The sequence below is a fragment of the Anser anser genome, assembly GCF_964211835.1.
Source record: "Anser anser genome assembly, chromosome: 37".
NCBI classification, from domain to species: domain Eukaryota; kingdom Metazoa; phylum Chordata; class Aves; order Anseriformes; family Anatidae; genus Anser; species Anser anser.
The window spans coordinates 98,786-116,066 of NC_139758.1; the positions used below are offsets into that span (position 1 = coordinate 98,786).

General features: G+C 61.7%; 2 protein-coding genes across 2 annotated transcripts; one reads left to right on the plus strand and one right to left on the minus strand.

The window, feature by feature from the left end:
* Window positions 1-55: 55 nt before the first annotated feature.
* On the minus strand, window positions 56-3,959 carry COX6B1 (cytochrome c oxidase subunit 6B1). The gene is made up of 4 exons (XM_083815253.1): window positions 3,803-3,959; window positions 2,605-2,712; window positions 2,403-2,503; window positions 56-279 (listed from the first exon to the last, which is right to left on the minus strand). Exons 2-4 carry the CDS (start codon window positions 2,708-2,710, stop codon window positions 226-228), a joined length of 261 nt encoding a protein of 86 aa, XP_083671379.1. The 5' UTR covers window positions 2,711-2,712; window positions 3,803-3,959; the 3' UTR covers window positions 56-225.
* A 2,012-nt stretch (window positions 3,960-5,971) lies between these two features.
* FBL (fibrillarin) lies at window positions 5,972-15,756 on the plus strand. Its single transcript, XM_083815273.1, has 9 exons — window positions 5,972-5,996; window positions 7,009-7,101; window positions 7,751-7,903; window positions 9,371-9,465; window positions 10,732-10,902; window positions 11,703-11,835; window positions 13,056-13,168; window positions 14,502-14,647; window positions 15,640-15,756. The coding sequence occupies exons 1-9, from the start codon at window positions 5,987-5,989 to the stop codon at window positions 15,659-15,661; spliced, it is 936 nt and encodes a 311-aa protein (XP_083671399.1). The 5' UTR covers window positions 5,972-5,986; the 3' UTR covers window positions 15,662-15,756.
* Window positions 15,757-17,281: the final 1,525 nt, after the last annotated feature.

Sequence of the window (17,281 nt, forward strand, 5' to 3'; positions counted from 1 at the left end):
CGCCCCCCCTCACCGCGTGCGTCCCCCACCCCAAAAAAAAAAACCCCAAAACGGGCCAGTTCAACCCTTTATTGTCCACCGCCTCCGTGACAGCGGCGTCCCCTCCCTGGTGGCATCCGCGTCACCTCCTGGTGGTGGCGGTGGTGGCCCTGTCACCGCCCCCCCCGAGCGGTGACAATTGGGACCCAACCCCCCCCTCCCCGTACCCCCCGGGGTTGGAGAAGCTCAGATCTTGCCGGGGAAGGTCCCCTCCTCGCGGTACTCGTCCCACGTTGTCACCTGCGGGGGGGGGACACGGTGGCCTCGTGAGGGACACGGTGGCTGTTGGGGAGAACGTGGGGACGCCACGGGGTGGGGGGGGACACCATGGGGTGGGGGGAGGACACCACGGGGTGGGGGGAGGACGCCTGGGTGGACTTGGGGACGCCTGGGTGGACTTGGGGACGCCACGGGGGCCAGGAGTGTGATGATGCCACCAAGGGGACGTGGTGACCCCAAAAAGGGACGTGGTGACCCCAAAAAGGGACGTGGTGACCCCAAAAAGGGGACACGTGGGACGTGGTGGCCCCCTGGGGACGTTGGGGGGGGACGGGGGGGACACGAGGACCTCGTGCTGGTGGGGACACCACGGGGGGCCCGGGGACCCCACGGTGACGTTGCGGGGGACCTGAAGGACGTGGGGACACCAGAGGGACACCGAGGGGGGGGGGGGGGGGCCGTGGGGACACCACGGAGGTCCTGAAGGACGCGGGGACACCACCACAGGGACACCGCGGGGGGACACGGGGATGAAGCGCGGCACCCAAGGGCCACGAGGCCACCACGGGGGACCCAAGGGCCACGAGGGTCACCGTGAAGGCCACGAGGGCCACCACGAGGAAGAATCAAGGAACCCAAGCGACGTCGAGGTGACGTAGAACCACCACGGGGCACCCAAGGGCCACCTGGGGGACCTGAGGACCCCCCCCCCGGGTCACCCAAGGGCCACCTGTGGGACCCGAGGCCCATGAGGCCACCATGAGGGCCACCACAAGGGCCACCAGGATGTAACAAGGGTCCTAAGTGGCATACAAACGACGTGGAAACACCATGGGGCACCCAAGGGCCACGAGGCCACCCCGGGGCACCCAAGGGCCACGAGGCCACCACAGGGCACCCAAGGGCCACCATGAAGGCCACAGTGGCCACCACGAGGGCCACGGGGAAGAAAACAGGGACCCAAGTGACATCGAAACGACATGGAAGCACCCCGGGGCACCCAAGGGCCACGAGGCCACCCCGGGGGACCCAAGGGCCACCTGTGGGACATGAGGACCACGAGGCCACCACGGGGGCCACCACGGGGGACCTGATGGACATGGGGCCACCACGAAGGCCACAGGGATGAAAAAAGGGACTTGAGTGACACCGAAACGATGTGGAAACATCCCGGGGCACCCAAGGGTCACGAGGCCACCCCGGGGCACCCAAGGGCCACCTCAGGGCCACGAGGCCACCATGGGACACCCAAGGGCCATGAGGCCACCACGAAGGCCACCTTGAGGGCCACGAGGGCGAAACGAGGAACCCAAGCAACATCGAAACGACGTGGAAACGCCCCGGGGCACCCAAGGGCCACGAGGCCAGCATGGGATACCCAGGGGCCATGAGGCCACCACAGGACACCCAGGGGCCACGAGGGCCACCATGAAGGCCACGGTGGCCACCACGAGGACCACGGGGAAGAAATGAGGAACCCAAGCGACGTCGAGGTGACGTGGAAAGACCCCGGGGCACCCAAGGGCCACGAGGCCACCCCGGGGCACCCAAGGGCCACGAGGCCACCCCGGGGCACCCAAGGGCCACCATGAAGGCCACGATGGCCACCACGAGGACCACGGGGAAGAAACAAGGAACCCAAGTGACATCGAAACGACGTGGAAACACCCCGGGGCACCCAAGGGCCACGAGGCCACCACGAAGGCCACAGGGGCCACCTGGAGGACCCGAGGCCCACGAGGCCACCCCAGGGGACCCGAGGGCCACCCAGGGGCCACGAGGCCGCCACGAAGGCCACCTTGAGGGCCACGAGGGCGAAACAAGGAACCCAAACGACGTTGAAACGACGTGGAAACACCCCGGGGCACCCAAGGGCCACGAGGCCACCCCGGGACACCAAGGGGCCATGAGGCCACCACGGGACACCCAAGAGCCACGAGGGCCACCATGAAGGCCATGCTGGCCACGGGGAAGAAACAAGGAACCCAAGTGACATGGAAACGATGTGGAAACACCCCGGGGCACCCAAGGGCCGCGAGGCCACCACAAAGGCCACAGGGGCCACCTGGAGGACCCAAGGCCACCCAGGGGACCCAAGGGCCACCCTGGGGTGGGGTGGACGTCACCGCGCCGGGGCCACTCACCCAGGAGGTTGGGCAGATGGACTTGTAGACGCGGTAGTACCACTGGCAGGGGGTGGCGTCCGCCCCCTTGGCCGCCATCGCCTTCTCGCAGCGGTGGAAATCTGGAGGGGGGAGGGGAGGGGACAAAAGGGGACACGGGTGTCACCGGGGAGGGGACACGGGGGGTCCCCGGGGACACGGGGAGGGGGGGGGAGGGGCGTACCCAGGTAGTTCTGCCAGCAGTTCCTGGTCTGGTTCTGGTTGGGGAAGCGGCTGTCGAAGGGCGCCGTCTTGTAGCGGTCCAGCTTGGCCCGGATGTCCTCCGCCATGGCTGCCCGGGGGGGGGGGATTAATTAGTTAATTAATTAGTTAATTAGCTAATTGGTCGCTTAATTAGCGGCGTTAGTTAACGGCTCGTTAACGGGCTGGGGGGAGGAGGGGGGTGGGGAAGGGGTTGGGGAGGTTTGGGGACGTTGACGGCGGCCCCAGGAAGCGGTGATGGAACGCTGCTCCCAGTAAGGCGCTGGGAGCCCTCGCAGTGCTCCCAGTAAGGCTGCAGGGATCCCTCTTAGTGCTCCCAGTAAGGCCCAGTGATCGCTCCCAGTCAGGCCCTGGGAGCCCTCCCAGTAAGGCCCAGTGATCGCTCCCAGTCAGGCCCTGGGAGCCCTCCCAGTAAGGCCCTACGAGGCCCTACAAGCCCTCCCAGTAAGGCCCATTGATCACTCCCAGTTGCCCCAGTGCTCCCAGCAAAGCCCAGCTATCCTTCCCAGGGCTCCCAGTAAGGCCCTGCGAGCCTTCCCAGTAAGCCCCAGCGAGCGCCTAGTGCTCCCAGTAAAGCTAAGTCACCACTCCAGTATACCCAGTAAGGCTCAGCAATGCTCCCAGTGCTCCCACTGAGGCCCAATGATCCCTCCCAGTGCTCCCAGTAAGTCCCTGCAATGCCTCCCAGGACTCCCAGTAAGGCCCAGTCACCACCCCCATACACCCAATACTCCCAGTAAAGCCCACTGATCCCTCCCAGTGCTCCCAGTAGAACCATGTGACCCTTCCCAGTTCTCCCAGTAGAACCCAGCTATCCTTCCCAGTGCTCCCAATAAAGCCCAGCGACCCCTCCCAGCGCTCCCAGTAAAGCCCAGCGACCCCTCCCAGCCCCCCCAGTAAAGCCCAGCGACCCCTCCCAGTTGCCCCAGTGCTCCCAGTAAAGCCCAACAATCCCTCCCAATGCTCCCAGTAAGCTCCAGTCACCACCCCAGTCCACCCAGTGCTCCCAGTAAAGCCCACAAGCCTCTCCCAGTAAGGCCCAGCGGCACCCCCAGTGCCTCCACTAAAACTGAGCCCCCCCAGTGCCCTCCCAGTGCTCCCAGTAGCCCCCCAGTGCCCTCTCAGTAACTCCCAGTAGCCCCCAGTTCCCCCCCCCGCACCAGCCGCCTCCGTTCCCGTCAAAGTGACTTTCACCGCCGCCGCTGCCCTCGCGCCGGAACCACCGAGACGCGACAGGAAGCGCAGAGCGCCGCCGGAAGTAGCGGCCCCTGCTCAGCGCGCAGAAGGGGAGGAGCCGTCGAGACGCGGCGGGTAGAGCGGCCTCCGCCGAGGGCGGGGCGGGAGCGGGGAGGACTGCGGAGACCATAGAGAGGAGGCGGGAGGACAGAGCGTCCCCACGGACGGGTGGGAGGGAAAATGGCGGCGGGGAGGCCCGGGCGCTCCCCGATTCGCCTGAAAACGCCCCAAAACGGCTTCGAAACGTTCCAAAACGCGCTCAGAACCCCTCGTAGCGCCCCCAAATAGCCCGAATGTCCCCCAAATCCCTCATAGAGCCCCCAAATTTTCCTCAAATGCCTCAAATTGGCCCGAATTTGTGCTTTTCTCCCACACAGGTCCCTAAATAAAGCCCCCCAAATCCCCATTTTTGTCCCCAAATATCCCCAGACCCCCCTAAATGCCCCATGAACGTCCCCATACTCTCTCTGCGACCCCTAAATGCCCCATCCCTTCATCCCTCACTCCAAATCCCCCCCCACTTGCCCCTAAATATCACCCCCAAAATGTTTGTTTCTGTCCCCATATTTCCCCTCAGGCCACCAAATGCCACATCCCTGACCCCAAATACACCCAAAAACCCCCGAAATGCCACATCCGTGTCTCTAAATCCCCCCAGAAGTTCCTAATGCCCTCTTTCGGTCCCTAAATCCCCCCTTGATGTCCCAGTCACCCCCAGAATCCCCCAAATATCTCGTTTTTGTCCTCAAATACTCTTCAAGACCCCAAAAGCCCAATTCCCATACATAAATCCACACAGCTCCCCCCTCAAATACACTTTTTACCTCTAAATAACCCCACAAATCCTTCCAGTGCGAGCTACCTATTTCCAAGGTGCCCCCAGGATCCCCTAAATATCTAATTTTTGTCCTCAAATACATTTCAAGACCCCCAAAGCCCCATTCCTATATATAAATCCACTCAGCTCGCCCTCAAATGCCCCATTTTTACCTCAAAGTAACCTCTCGAATTCTCCAAATATTAATATCTATCTCCAAAATATCCCCAGGACCCCTAAATGCCCCAAAACCTGTCCCTAAATATTCTCAGGATCCCCTAAATACTCTCAGGACCCCCCCCCTTCAAATGTTTTCAGTCACACTCAGGACCCCCCAAATGCCCCTTTCCTGTCCCCAAATCCTCCCCCAAACACCCCCATATTCCCCACCCCTTTCCCCATTTACCCTCCAGGACCCCCAAATCCCACCCCAAATCCCCCATATTCTCCATCTCTTTCCCCAAATCCCCTCCAGGACCCCCAGATCCCCCATTCTTACCCCCAAATCCCTCCGACACACCCCCATATTCTCCATCCCTTTCCCTAAATATCCTCCAGGACCCCAAATCCCCCATTCCGGACCCCAAATCCCCCCCCCCCAGACCACCCAAAATCTCCCCCAAACACCCCCATACTCTCCATTCCTTTCCCCAGACACCCTCCAGGACCCCAAATCCCCCATTCATGTCCACAAATCCCCCTCAAATGCCCCATCCCTTTCCCCAGATACTCTCCAGGACCCCCAAATCCCCCATTCTTACCCCCAAATCCCCTGCAAAACACCCCGATATCCTCTATCCCTTTCCTTAAATACCCCCCAGGACCCCAAATTCCCCCATTTCTGCCCCCATATCCTCCATTTCTGCCCCCAAATCCCCTCCAGGACCCCCAAATTCCCCATTCCTGTCCCCAAATCCCCCCCAAACACCCCCATATTCTCCATCCCTTTCCCCAAATCCCCTCCACGACCCCAAATCCCCCATTCCTGCCCCGGAATCCTCCCAAAGCCCCCCCAAATCCCCCATTTCTGCCCTCAACCCCCCCCCCCCGCCCTATTCCAGAGGTCTCCCCGTGGGCGGGGGGGGGGGGACACTATTAGGGCACGGCCGGGCGCTAGGACCCAGCGAGAGCCCGGCCCTGCTCGGTTACTTCCGCCCGGCTTGGCGTCGGGAAGGCTGTGGCGCATGCGCGCTGCCCGGAACGGGGCGGGGCCTAGCGGGTGACGCACGGCAACTTCCGGCAGTGGGAGAGAGCGCGCGGCGCGTGAGGCCCCGCGTGGAGCAGCGGCGGGATGAGGCCCGGTGGGCACTGGGAGCACTGGGAGGGACTGGGGGGAACTGGGAGGGACTGGGAAGGTCTGGGAAGGGACTGGGAGAGGCTGAGGACCATTGGGAGGGGACTGGGAGGGGCTGAAGGGCACTGGGATGGGACTGGGAGGGTAACTGGGGGTAACTGGGAGGCACTGGGAAGGGACTGGGGGGGCTGGGAGTCACTGGGAAGGGGTTGGGAGGCAGTGGGAAGGTAACTGGGAGACACTGGGGGGAACTGGGATGTAACTGGGGGTGACTGAGGGGGACTGGAGGGGCACTGGGGGTAACTGGAAGGGACTGGGGGGAACTGGGAGGTAACTGGGAGGCACTGGGAAGGGACTGGGGGGGCTGGGAGTCGCTGGGAAGGGGTTGGGAGGCAGTGGGAAGGTAACTGGGAGACACTGGGGGGAACTGGGATGTAACTGGGGGTGACTGAGGGGGACTGGAGGGGCACTGGGGGTAACTGGAAGGGACTGGGGGGAACTGGGAGGTAACTGGGAGGCACTGGGAAGGGACTGGGAGGTGCTGGGAGTGACTGGGAGGCACTGGGGGGGGATTGGGAAGGACTGGGAGGGGATGAGGGGCACTGGGATGGGACTGGGAGGGTAACTGGGAGGGAACTAGGATGTAACTGGGAGGGACTGGGGAATAACTGGGGGGGACTGGGAGGGACTGGAGGGGCACTGGGGTTAACTGGAATGGACTGGGGGGAACTGGGAGGTGCTGGGAGGGACTGTGGAGAACTAGGATGTAGCTGGGGGGCACTGGGAAAGGATTGGGAGGCACTGGGAGAGGCTGAGGGGCACTGGGAGGGGAACTGGGATGTGACTGTGAGGGACTGGGGGGCACTGGGAGGGTTTGGAGCGGCGCTGAGGGGAACTGGGATGTAACTGGAGGAGCACTGGGGGGAACTGGAAGGGACTGGGGGGAACTGGGAACCGGGAGCCCCCCGCAGCTGTCCCAGTGCTCCCAGTTTGCCCAGTAACACTTCTCTGTCCCGCAGGTTTCAGCCCCCGGGGGGGGCGCGGAGGCTTCGGCGACCGGGGGGGCCGCGGGGGCGACCGGGGGGGCCGCGGGGGCTTCCGGGGGGGGCGAGGTGAGTGCCCCCCGTCCCAGTTCCCCTCCCAGTGCTCCCAGTAAGCCCAGTTCCCTTCCCAGTACCCCCATATCCCCTCCCAGTAAGCCCAGTTCCCTTCCCAGCCCCCCCAATTCTCCTCCCAGTGCTCCCAGTAAGCCCAGTTCCCTTCCCAGCACCACCATCTCCTACCCCAGTGCTCCCAGTTCTCTTCCTAGTCCCCCCATCTCCCCTTCCAGTGCTCCCAGTACCCTCGTTTCCCTTCCCAGTACCCCCAGTAGGCCCAGTTCCCTTCTTAGTGCCCCCAGTAAGCCCAGTTTCCTTCCCAGTGTCCCCAGTACTCCCAGTAAGCCACGTTTCCCTTTTCACTGACCCCAGTAAGCCCAGTTTCCCTCCCAGTGCCCCCATCTCCCCTCCCAGTAAGCCCAGTTCCCTCCCTAGTGCCCCCAGTAAACCCAGTTGCCTTCCCAGTGCCGCCCATTTCCCCTCCCAGTGCTCCCAGTAAGCCCTGTTCCCTCCCAGCCCCCCCATCTCCCCTCCCAGTGCTTCCAGTTCCCTCCCAGCCCCTCCCATACCCTCTCCCAGTGCTCCCAGTTCCCTTCCCGGCCCCCCCAGATCCCTCCCAGTGCTCCCAGTTCCCCCCAGCGCCCACCCCCTCCTCTTCCCGCAGGCGGCGGTTTCAAGTCCCCCGGGGGGGGCCGCGGCGGCAGTTTTGGGGGCCGAGGACGAGGAGGCCCCGGCCGGGGGGGCCGGGGGGGACGCGGAGGCCGGGGGGGCTTCAAGGGGGGCAAGAAGGTGACGGTGGAGCCCCATCGGCATGAAGGTAAGGGGAGGGGGGCGATATATAGGGGCTGGGGGGCCGTATGTGAGATTTGGGGGGCGATATATGGGGGTTTTGGGGGGATATATGGAGTTGTGGGGCGATATGTAGGGGCAGGGGGGCGATATGTGGGGTATTGGGGGCGATATTTGGGGCGTGGGGGGCCGTATATGAGATTTGGGGGGTGATATGTGGGGTTTTGGGGTGATATATGGAGTTGTGGGGCGACATGTGGGGTATTGGGGGCGATATATGGGACGTGTGGGGCGATATATAGGGGCTGGGGGGCTGTATATGAGATTTGGGGGGGCAATTTGTGGGGTTCTGGGGGCGATACAGGGGTTTTGGGAGGATATATAGAGTTGTGGGGCGATATGTAGGGGCGGGGGGCGATATATAGGGGGGGCGATATATAGGGGTAGGGGGGCTGTATGTGAGATTTGGGGGGCAATATATGGGGGTTTTGGGGGTGATATATGGAGTCGTGGGGCAATATGTGAGGTTTTGGGGGGCGATATATAGGGGCTGGGGGGGCAATATGTGGGGTTTTCGGGGCGATATATGGAGTTGGGGGGCGATATGTGGTGGAGGGGGGTGATATGTGGGGTTTGGGGCATGATATATAGGGTGGGGGGGCAATATAGGGGGTTTTGAGGGTGATATGTGGGGTCTTGGGGGGCGATATATGAGGTGGAGGGGCGATATATAGGGGCTGGGGGGGTGATATATGGGTTCTTGGGGAGCGATATATCAGGGCTGGGGGTTGATATATGGGGCCAAGGGGGTGATATATAGTGTGGGGGGCATGAAATGTGGGGCTTCGGGAGGCAATATAGGGGTTTTTGGGGTGATATATGGAGTTGGGGGGCGATATATAGGGGTGGGGGGCTGTATATGAGATTTGGGGGGGCGATATGTGGGCTCTTGGGGGGCGATATATGGGGCCACGGGGGTGATATATAGTGTGGGGGGGTGATATGTGGGGCTTTGGGGGGCAATATAGGGGTTTTGGGGGTGATATGTGGGGTCTGGGGGGCTGTATATGAGATTTGGGGAGCGATATATGGGGGTTTTGGGGCGATATGTGGGGTCTTGGGGGCGCTATATAGGGGCTGGGGGGCGATATGTGGGGTATGGGGGGCGATATAAGGGGTTTTGAGGATGATATGTGGGGGTTGGGGGCCGATATATGGGATTTCGGGGGAGATATATGGGGTTTTGGGGGCGATATATAGGGTGGGGGGGCGATATATAGGGTGGGGGGGCAATATATGGGCCAGGGGGCGATATATGGGATTTGGGGGGCGATATATAGGGGCAGGGGGGCGATATACGGGGCTACAGGGAGCATATGGGGCAGTTTGGGGGTTTTGGGGGGCAATTTGGGGGTCTGGGGGGGCAGATGGGGGTCTGGGGGGGCAGTTGGGGGTCCCATGGGGTGGCCCCCCCCAAATTTTGCCCCCCCCCCAGGGGTGTTCATCTGCCGGGGGAAGGAGGACGCGCTGGTCACCCGCAACATGGTGCCGGGGGAGTCGGTGTACGGCGAGAAGAGGATCTCGGTCGAGGTAGGGAACTGGGAGGCACTGGGAGATACTGGGAGGGGGCTGGGGGGTGCTGGGAGGGGGCTGGGGGGAATTGGGGCTGGGGGGTGCTGGGAGGGGGTAGGAGGCACTGGGAGGGGGCTGAGGGGAACTGGGAGGGAGCTAGGGGGAGTTGGGAGGGGACTGGGAGGAAACTGGGAGGGGGGCTGGGGGTTGACTGGGAGGGCCCTGAGGGCAACTGGAGGATGTTAGGGGCAACCGGGAGCCCCTTGGGTCAACTGGGATTAATTGGGAGAGCCCTGGGTTCAACTGGGAGGCCCCTTTGGGCAACTGGGATTAACTGGGCAGCCCCTCTGAGCAGCTGGGGTCAACTGGGAAAGCCCTGGGGTCAACTGGGAGGCCCTTTTGGGCAACTGGGGTCAACTGGGAGGCCCTTTGTGTCAAGTGGGAAGCCCTGTTGGTCAACTGGGAGGCCCTTTTTGGCTACTGGGGTCAACTGGGTGGCCCCTTTGGGCAACTGGGATTTAATGGGAGAGCCCGTTGGTCAACCGGGAGGCCCCGTCGATCAACTAGAATGAACTGGGAGGCCGCTTTGGTCAACTGGGGGGGCCTTTTGGTCAACTGGGGTCAACTGGGAGCCCCCTTTGATCAACTGGGGTCAACTGGGAGGCCGCTTTGGTCAACTGGGAGGCCCTGTTGGGCAACCGGGGTCAACTGGGAGGCTACTTTAGTCAACTGGGTGGCCCCTTTGGGCAACTGGGATTTACTGGGAGGCCCCAATGGTCAACTGGGAGGCCCTTTTGGGCAACTGTGGTCAACTGGGAGCCCCCTTTGATCAACTGGGGTCAACTGGGAGGCCCCGTTGGGGAACTGGGATTTACTGGGAGAGCCATGTGGTCAGCTGGGCGGTCGCTTTGGTCAACTGGGAGACCCTTTGGGTCAACTGGGTGGCCCCTTTGGGCAACTAGGATTTACTGGGGGAGGCCCCATTGGTCAACTGGGAGGCCCCATCGGTCAACTGGGAGGCTCCTTGGATCAGCTGGGGTTAACTGGGAAGGTCCTGCGGTCAACTGGGAGGCCCCTTGGGTCAATTGGGATCAACTGGGAGGCCCCGTTGGTCAACTGGGAGGCTCTTTGGATCAGCTGGGGTTAACTGGAAAGCTCCTGGGTTCAACTGGGAGGCCCCGTTGGTCAACTGGGAGGTCCCGTTGGTCAACTGGAGTCAACTGGGAGGCCCCGTTGGTCAACTGGGAGGCCCGTTGGGCGCCGCTGACCCGCGCGCGTCCCCAGGACGGTGACACCAAGGTGGAGTACCGCGCCTGGAACCCGTTCCGCTCCAAGCTGGCCGCCGCCATCCTCGGGGGCATCGACCAGATCCACATCCGCCCGGGGACCAAGGTCCTCTACCTGGGCGCCGCCTCGGGGACAACGGTGTCCCATGTCTCCGACATCGTGGGACCGGTGAGGGGACGCGGGGACATTGTGGGGGACGCGGGGATGTCGCGGAGGGGGGCGCTTTTGGGGATGTTTTTGTAGGGTTTTGGGTCCAGGGGACATGGGTTGGGGATATTGTGGAGGTGGCACCTTTTGGGGACATTGGTTTTGGGTCAAGGGGACATGGAGGTGACACTTCTGGGGACATTTTTATAGGGTTTTGGGTCCAGGGGACATGGGTTGGGGATATTGTGGAGGTGGCACCTTTGGGGATGTTGGTTTTGGGTCAAGGGGCACGGAGGTGGCATTTTTGGGGACATTTTTATAGGGTTTTGGGTCCAGGGGACATGGGTTGGGGATATTGTGGAGGTGGCACCTTTTGGGGACGTTGGTTTTGGGTCAAGGGGACATGGAGGTGACACTTTTGGGGATGTTGTTATAGGATTTAGGGTCAATGGGACATGGAGGTGGCACTTCTGGGGACATTTTTATAGGGTTTTGGGTCCAGGGGACATGGGTTGGGGATATTGTGGAGGTGGCACCTTTGGGGATGTTGGTTTTGGGTCAAGGGACACGGAGGTGGCACTTTTGGGGATGTATCTTTAGGGTTTTGGGTCAAGGGGACATGGAGGTGACACCGGGTTCCTTGGGGACGTTGACCAACTTATGTCCCCAGCGCCATCCCCAACCTTGGACACCCCAAGCTTGGCAGATCCCCATCCCGAGATCTTCCCCCAACTTTGGGGGACCCCGGGGACATCCCCACCCGTGGGGACCCCAAAAATGTCCCCGGGGAGGGTGGGTGACCCCCGTGTCCCCGTCCCCAGGAGGGCCTGGTCTACGCCGTGGAGTTCTCGCATCGTTCGGGACGCGACCTCATCAACGTGGCCAAGAAGCGCACCAACGTCATCCCCGTCATCGAGGACGCCCGGCACCCCCATAAGTACCGGATGCTGATAGGTGAGCCCCTTTTGGGGTGCCGGGGCGATCTGGGGGGATCCCAGAGGAAGTTTTGGGGTCTCAAGGGGGGGTTGGGAGAAGATTTGGGGGGTTTCGTAGGGTTTTGGGGTGTTTGGGAGGTGTGGGAGAAGGTCTGGAGGTTCCTCAAGGTGTTTGGGAGCTGGTTGTGGGGGTGTTTTGGGGGTCTTGGGGTGTTTTGGGGTATTTATTGGGGTCCTAGGAGATGGAGGATGGGTTTTGGGATGACTTGATGCGGTGGGATGGGTTTTGGGGACATCTGAGGGCATCTGGGAGAGGTTTTCTGGGGTGTTTTGGGTGTCGAGAAGGTGTGAGGTGGGTCCTGGGGAGTTTTGGGGGGTCTTTGGGAAGTCTTTAGGGGGTCCTAGGGAAGGTTTTGGGATCCTAGAGGAAGCTTTGGGGTCTCGGGAGGGGTTGGGAGAAGATTTGGGGGGATTTCGTGGGGTTTTGGGGTGTTTTGGAGGTATGGGAGAAGGTCTGGAGGTTCCTCAAGGTGTTTGGGAGCTGGTTGTGGGGGTGTTTTGGGGGTCTTGGGGTATTTTGGGGTATTTATTGGGGTCCTAGGAGATGGAGGATGGGTTTTGGGATGACTTGATGCGGTGGGATGGGTTTTGGGGACATCTGGGGGCATCTGGGAGAGGTTCGTGGGGGTGTTTTGGGTGTCGAGAAGGTGTGAGGTGGGTCCTGGGGAGTTTTGGGGGGTCCTAGGGAAGTCTTTAGGGGGTTCTAGGAAAGGTTTTGGGGTCCTAGAGGAAGTTTTGGGGTCTCAAGGGGGTTTGGAAGAAGATTTGGGTGGATTTTGTAGGATTTTGGGGTGTTTTGGAGGTATGGGAGAAGGTCTGGAGGTCCTTCAAGGTGTTTAGGAGCTGGTTCTAGGAGCGTTTTGGGGTTCTTGGGGTATTTCTGGGGGGTCCTGGAGAGGTGTTTTGGGGTCCTAGGACACACAGGATGGTTTTTGGGGTGCCTTGGTGGGGTTGGATGGGATTTGGGGTCACCCGCAAGGAGTTCTTGGCTCTTTTGGGGTGGTCTTTGTAGGCCTTGGCCAAGGATTGGGACCATTTGGGGTCATTTTTTGGGGGGTTCTGGGGAATTTGGAGTCATTTTTTTTGGGTTCCTGGAGATTTTGGGGACGTTTTAGGGTCCCGAGGAGCTCGGGGACCTTTTGGGGTGGGCTTTGGGGGTCATTTTTGGGGTGTCCCCAGGGATGGTGGACGTCATCTTCGCCGACGTGGCGCAGCCCGACCAGTCGCGCATCGTCGCGCTCAACGCCCACAACTTCCTGCGCAACGGCGGCCACTTCGTGATCTCCATCAAGGTAACGAGCCCCCGCACCAGTACGCACCAGTAAGGGGTTGCTGGGAGCTTGGGGTCACCTCGAACGGGCCACTGGTGGCCACTGGGAGCCAGGAACGGGCCACTGGGGGCCAGTAATGGGCCACTGGGGGTTACTGGGAGCCTGGGACGGGTTACTGGGAGCCCGGGACGGGTTACTGGGGGCCACTGGGAGCCCAGGACGGGTTACTAGGGGCCACTGGAAGCCAGTAATGGGCTACTGGGAGCTACTGGGAGCCCGGGTTGAGCTACTGGGAGCCTGGGATGGGTTACTGGGAGCCCGGGATGGACTATTGGGAGCCACTGGGAGCCCGGGATGGGTTACTGGGGGCCACTGGGAGCCCAGGATGGGTTACTGGGAGCCCAGGATGGGTTACTGGGAGCTACTGGGAGCCAGGCATGGGTTACTGGGAGCCTGGGATGGACTATTGGGAGCCACTGGGAGCCTGGGATGGGTTACTGGGAGCCACTGGGAGCCCAGGACGGGTTACTGGGAGCCCAGGACGGGTTACTGGGGGCTACTGGGAGCCCAGGATGGGCTACTGGGAGCCCAGGAAGGGTTGCTGGGGGACAATGGGAGCCCAGGATGGGTTACTGGGAGCCTGGGATGGGCTATTGGGAGCCACTGGGAGCCCGGAACAGGTTACTGGGAGCCACTGGGAGCCTGGGACTGGTTACTGGGGGCCGCTGGGAGCTACTGAGGGCCGCTGGGAGCCCGGGACGGGTTACTGGGAGCCCGGGACGGGTTACTGGGAGCCCGGGATGGGTTACTGGGAGCTACTGGGAGCCCTCCTGGGGCAAATCCCCCCTCCCACCCCTTTTTCCCCCCCCTTTAGCCCCAAATCCCCCCCATTTTTCCCCAAATCACCCCCTCTCCACCCCCTTATTCCCCCGGGGGGGTCTTTGCCCCCCCCCCCAAATTTTTGGGACCCCCCCCAAAATTTTGCCCCTCCCCCCATATTTTTGGGCCCCTCCCCCCATTTTTTTTACCCCCCCTTCCCCATTCCCCCCCCCCTTTTTCCCTAAATCCCCCCCTTCCACCCCATTATTCCCCCCTTAGGGGGGTCAGGGGCGTGTCTTTGCCCCCCCCAATATTTTTGGGGACCCCCCAATATTTTTGCCCCCCCCCCCCAATTTTTGCCCCCCCCCCATGTCTTTTCTCCCCCCATTCTCCCCCCTCCCACCCCCTTTCCCCCCCCTTTTTCCCCAAATCCCCCCCTTCCACCCCATTATTCCCCCCTTAGGGGGGTCGGGGGGGGTCTTGGCCCCCCCCCAATATTTTTGGGCCCCCCCCCCAAATTTTTGGCCCCCCCCAGGCCAACTGCATCGACTCGACGGCGGCGCCCGAGGCCGTGTTCGCCTCGGAGGTGAAGAAGCTGCAGCAGGAGAAGCTGCGGCCCCAGGAGCAGCTCACGCTCGAGCCCTACGAGCGCGACCACGCCGTGGTGGTGGGCGTCTACAGGTGGGACTGGGAGGCACTGGGAGGCACTGGGAGGGACTGGGGAGGGATGGAAGGGGACTAGGAGCAACTGGGAAGGATTCAGAGGGGATTGGGGGGGACTGGGAGCAACTGGGAGTGGACTGGGAGTGACTGGGAAGGATTAAGAGGGGACTGGGAGTGACTGGGAAGGATTGAGAGGGGACTGGGAGGGGATTGGGGGGACTTGGAGCAACTGGGAGTGGACTGGGAGCAACTGGGAAGGATTGAGAGGGGACTGGGAGCAACTGGGAGTGGCTAGGAGCAACTAGGAAGGATTGAGAGGGGGCTGGGAGGGGATTGGGGGGGACTGGGAGCAACTGGGAGAGATTGAGAGCAGGCTGGGAGGGGACTGGGAAGGATTGGGAGGAGACTGGGAGCAACTGGGAAGGATTGAGAGGGGACTTGGGAGCAACTGGGAGTGGCTAGGAGCAACTGGGAAGGATTGAGAGGGGGCTGGGAGCAACTGGAGGGGACTGGAGTCGACTGGGAGCAACTGGGAGGAGACTGGGAGCAACTGGGAGGGACTGGGTGTTACTGGGAGGAGACTGGGAGCAACGGGGAGGGACTGGGTGTTACTGGGAGGAGACTGGGAGCAACGGGGAGGGACTGGGTGTTACTGGGAGGAGACTGGGAGCAACGGGGAGGGACTGGGTGTTACTGGGAGGAGACTGGGAGCAACGGGGAGGGACTGGGTGTTACTGGGAGGAGACTGGGAGCAACGGGGAGGGACTGGGTGTTACTGGGAGGGGACTGGGAGCAACTGGGAAGGATTGAGAGGGGACTGGGAGTTACTGGGAGGGGACTGGTGTCGACTGGGAATTACTGGGAGGGGACTGGGAGCCACTGGGAGGGTACTGGGAGTTACTGGGAGGGGACTGGGAGTTACTGGGAGGAGACTGGGAGGACTGGGAGGGACTGGGAGGACTGGGAGACTGGGAGGTGAGGGGGGCTGACCCTGTCCCCTCTGTCCCCAGGCCCCCCCCCAAGCAGAAGTGACCCCGGGACGTCGCCCCCGCCCCGCGTTTCGGGGCAAATTCTCGCGGTTTTGGGTTTTCGGGGATGGGTTTTTATTAAAAGAGAGGCAAAAAGGAGGCGGGCTCGTTAATTAACCCCCGGGGGGGGGATTAATTAGTTGGGGGGGTAATTAACCTTAGGGGGGCAAGTTAATTAGCTGGGGGGGTAATTAATTACTTGGGGGGGTAATTAACCTTAGGGGGGCAAATTAATTAGCTGGGGGGGTAATTAATTACTTGGGGGGTAATTAACCTTATGGGGGGGCAAATTAATTAGCTGGGGGGTAATTAACCCGGGGGAGGAGCGAATTAATTAGCTGGGGGGTAATTAACCCTATGGGGGGCAGACTAATTAACTGGAGAGGCTAATTAATTACTTGGGGTAATTAACCCCATGAGGGGCAGATTAATTAGCTGGGGGGTAATTAACCCTATGGGGGAGGGAATTAACCCCTGGGAGGGGTAGATTAATTAGCTGGGGAGGGGGTAATTAACCCCTGGGGGGGCAAGTTAATTAGCTGGGGGGGTAATTAATTACTTAGGGGAGTAATTAACCTTATGGGGGACAAATTAATTAGCTGGGGGGTAATTAACACTATGGGGGGCAGATTAATTAACAGGGAGGGGCTAATTAATTACTTGGGGGGGTAATTAACCCTGGGAGGGGTAGATTAATTAGCTGGGGGGATAATTAATACTATGGGGTGGGAGATTAATTAGCTGGGGGGCGTAATTAATCTATTGGGGGGGGCAGATTAATTAGCTGGGGGGTAATTAACCCTATGGGGGAGAGATTAATTAGTTGGGGGTTAATTAACCCCAATGGGGGGGTAATTAGCCCATGGGGGGGGGAATTAATTAGCTGGGGGGGGTAATTAACCCCGGGGGGGGCAGATTAATTAGCTGGGGGGGGTAATTAACCCTATGGGGGGGGCAATTGCAGCCAGAAGGGGGCGTGGTCTACCGTAACCACGCCCCCTTCCTCGAGTAGGGCGTGGCTTCCTCCACCAGCGCATGGCGCATGCGCAGTTAGCGGGGGGGTGGGAAAGGGGCGGGGCCTGGGAAAGGGGCGGGAGTTTCGGGGTGGGAGGGGGGAGAGAGGGGGAAAGGGGTGCGCATGCGCAGAGTAGAAAGGGCGGGAGTTTAGGGGAGGGAGGGGGAGGAGCTGGAGGGGGAAAGTGGTGCGCATGCGCAGATTGAAAAGGGGGGCGGTTACCCCCGGTGGGAGGGGGGAGGAGAGGGAGGGAGGAGCGGTGCGCATGCGCAGATCGAAAACGGGGCGGCTATCTCTGGTGGGAGGGGGGAGTAGGGGGGACGAGGCGCATGCGCAGATTGAACAAGGGGGCGGTTACCTCAGGGGGAGGGGGCGGTGACGCGCATGCGCACATCGAACAGGAGGCGGTTACCCCCGTCGGGCGGGTGAGAGGCGGTGCCGCGCACGCGCCCTGCGCGCGGGGGGGCGGGTCCTTCCCCCGGCTGGGCGTGGCTTGCGGGCGTCCTCCCCGCCGATTGGCTAAGGGGCCCGGCCGGGGGGCGTGGCCGCGCGTGCGCGGCGGTGGCGGCGGCGGCGGTTTGTTGTGGCCGCCATTTTGTGTGGCCTGGC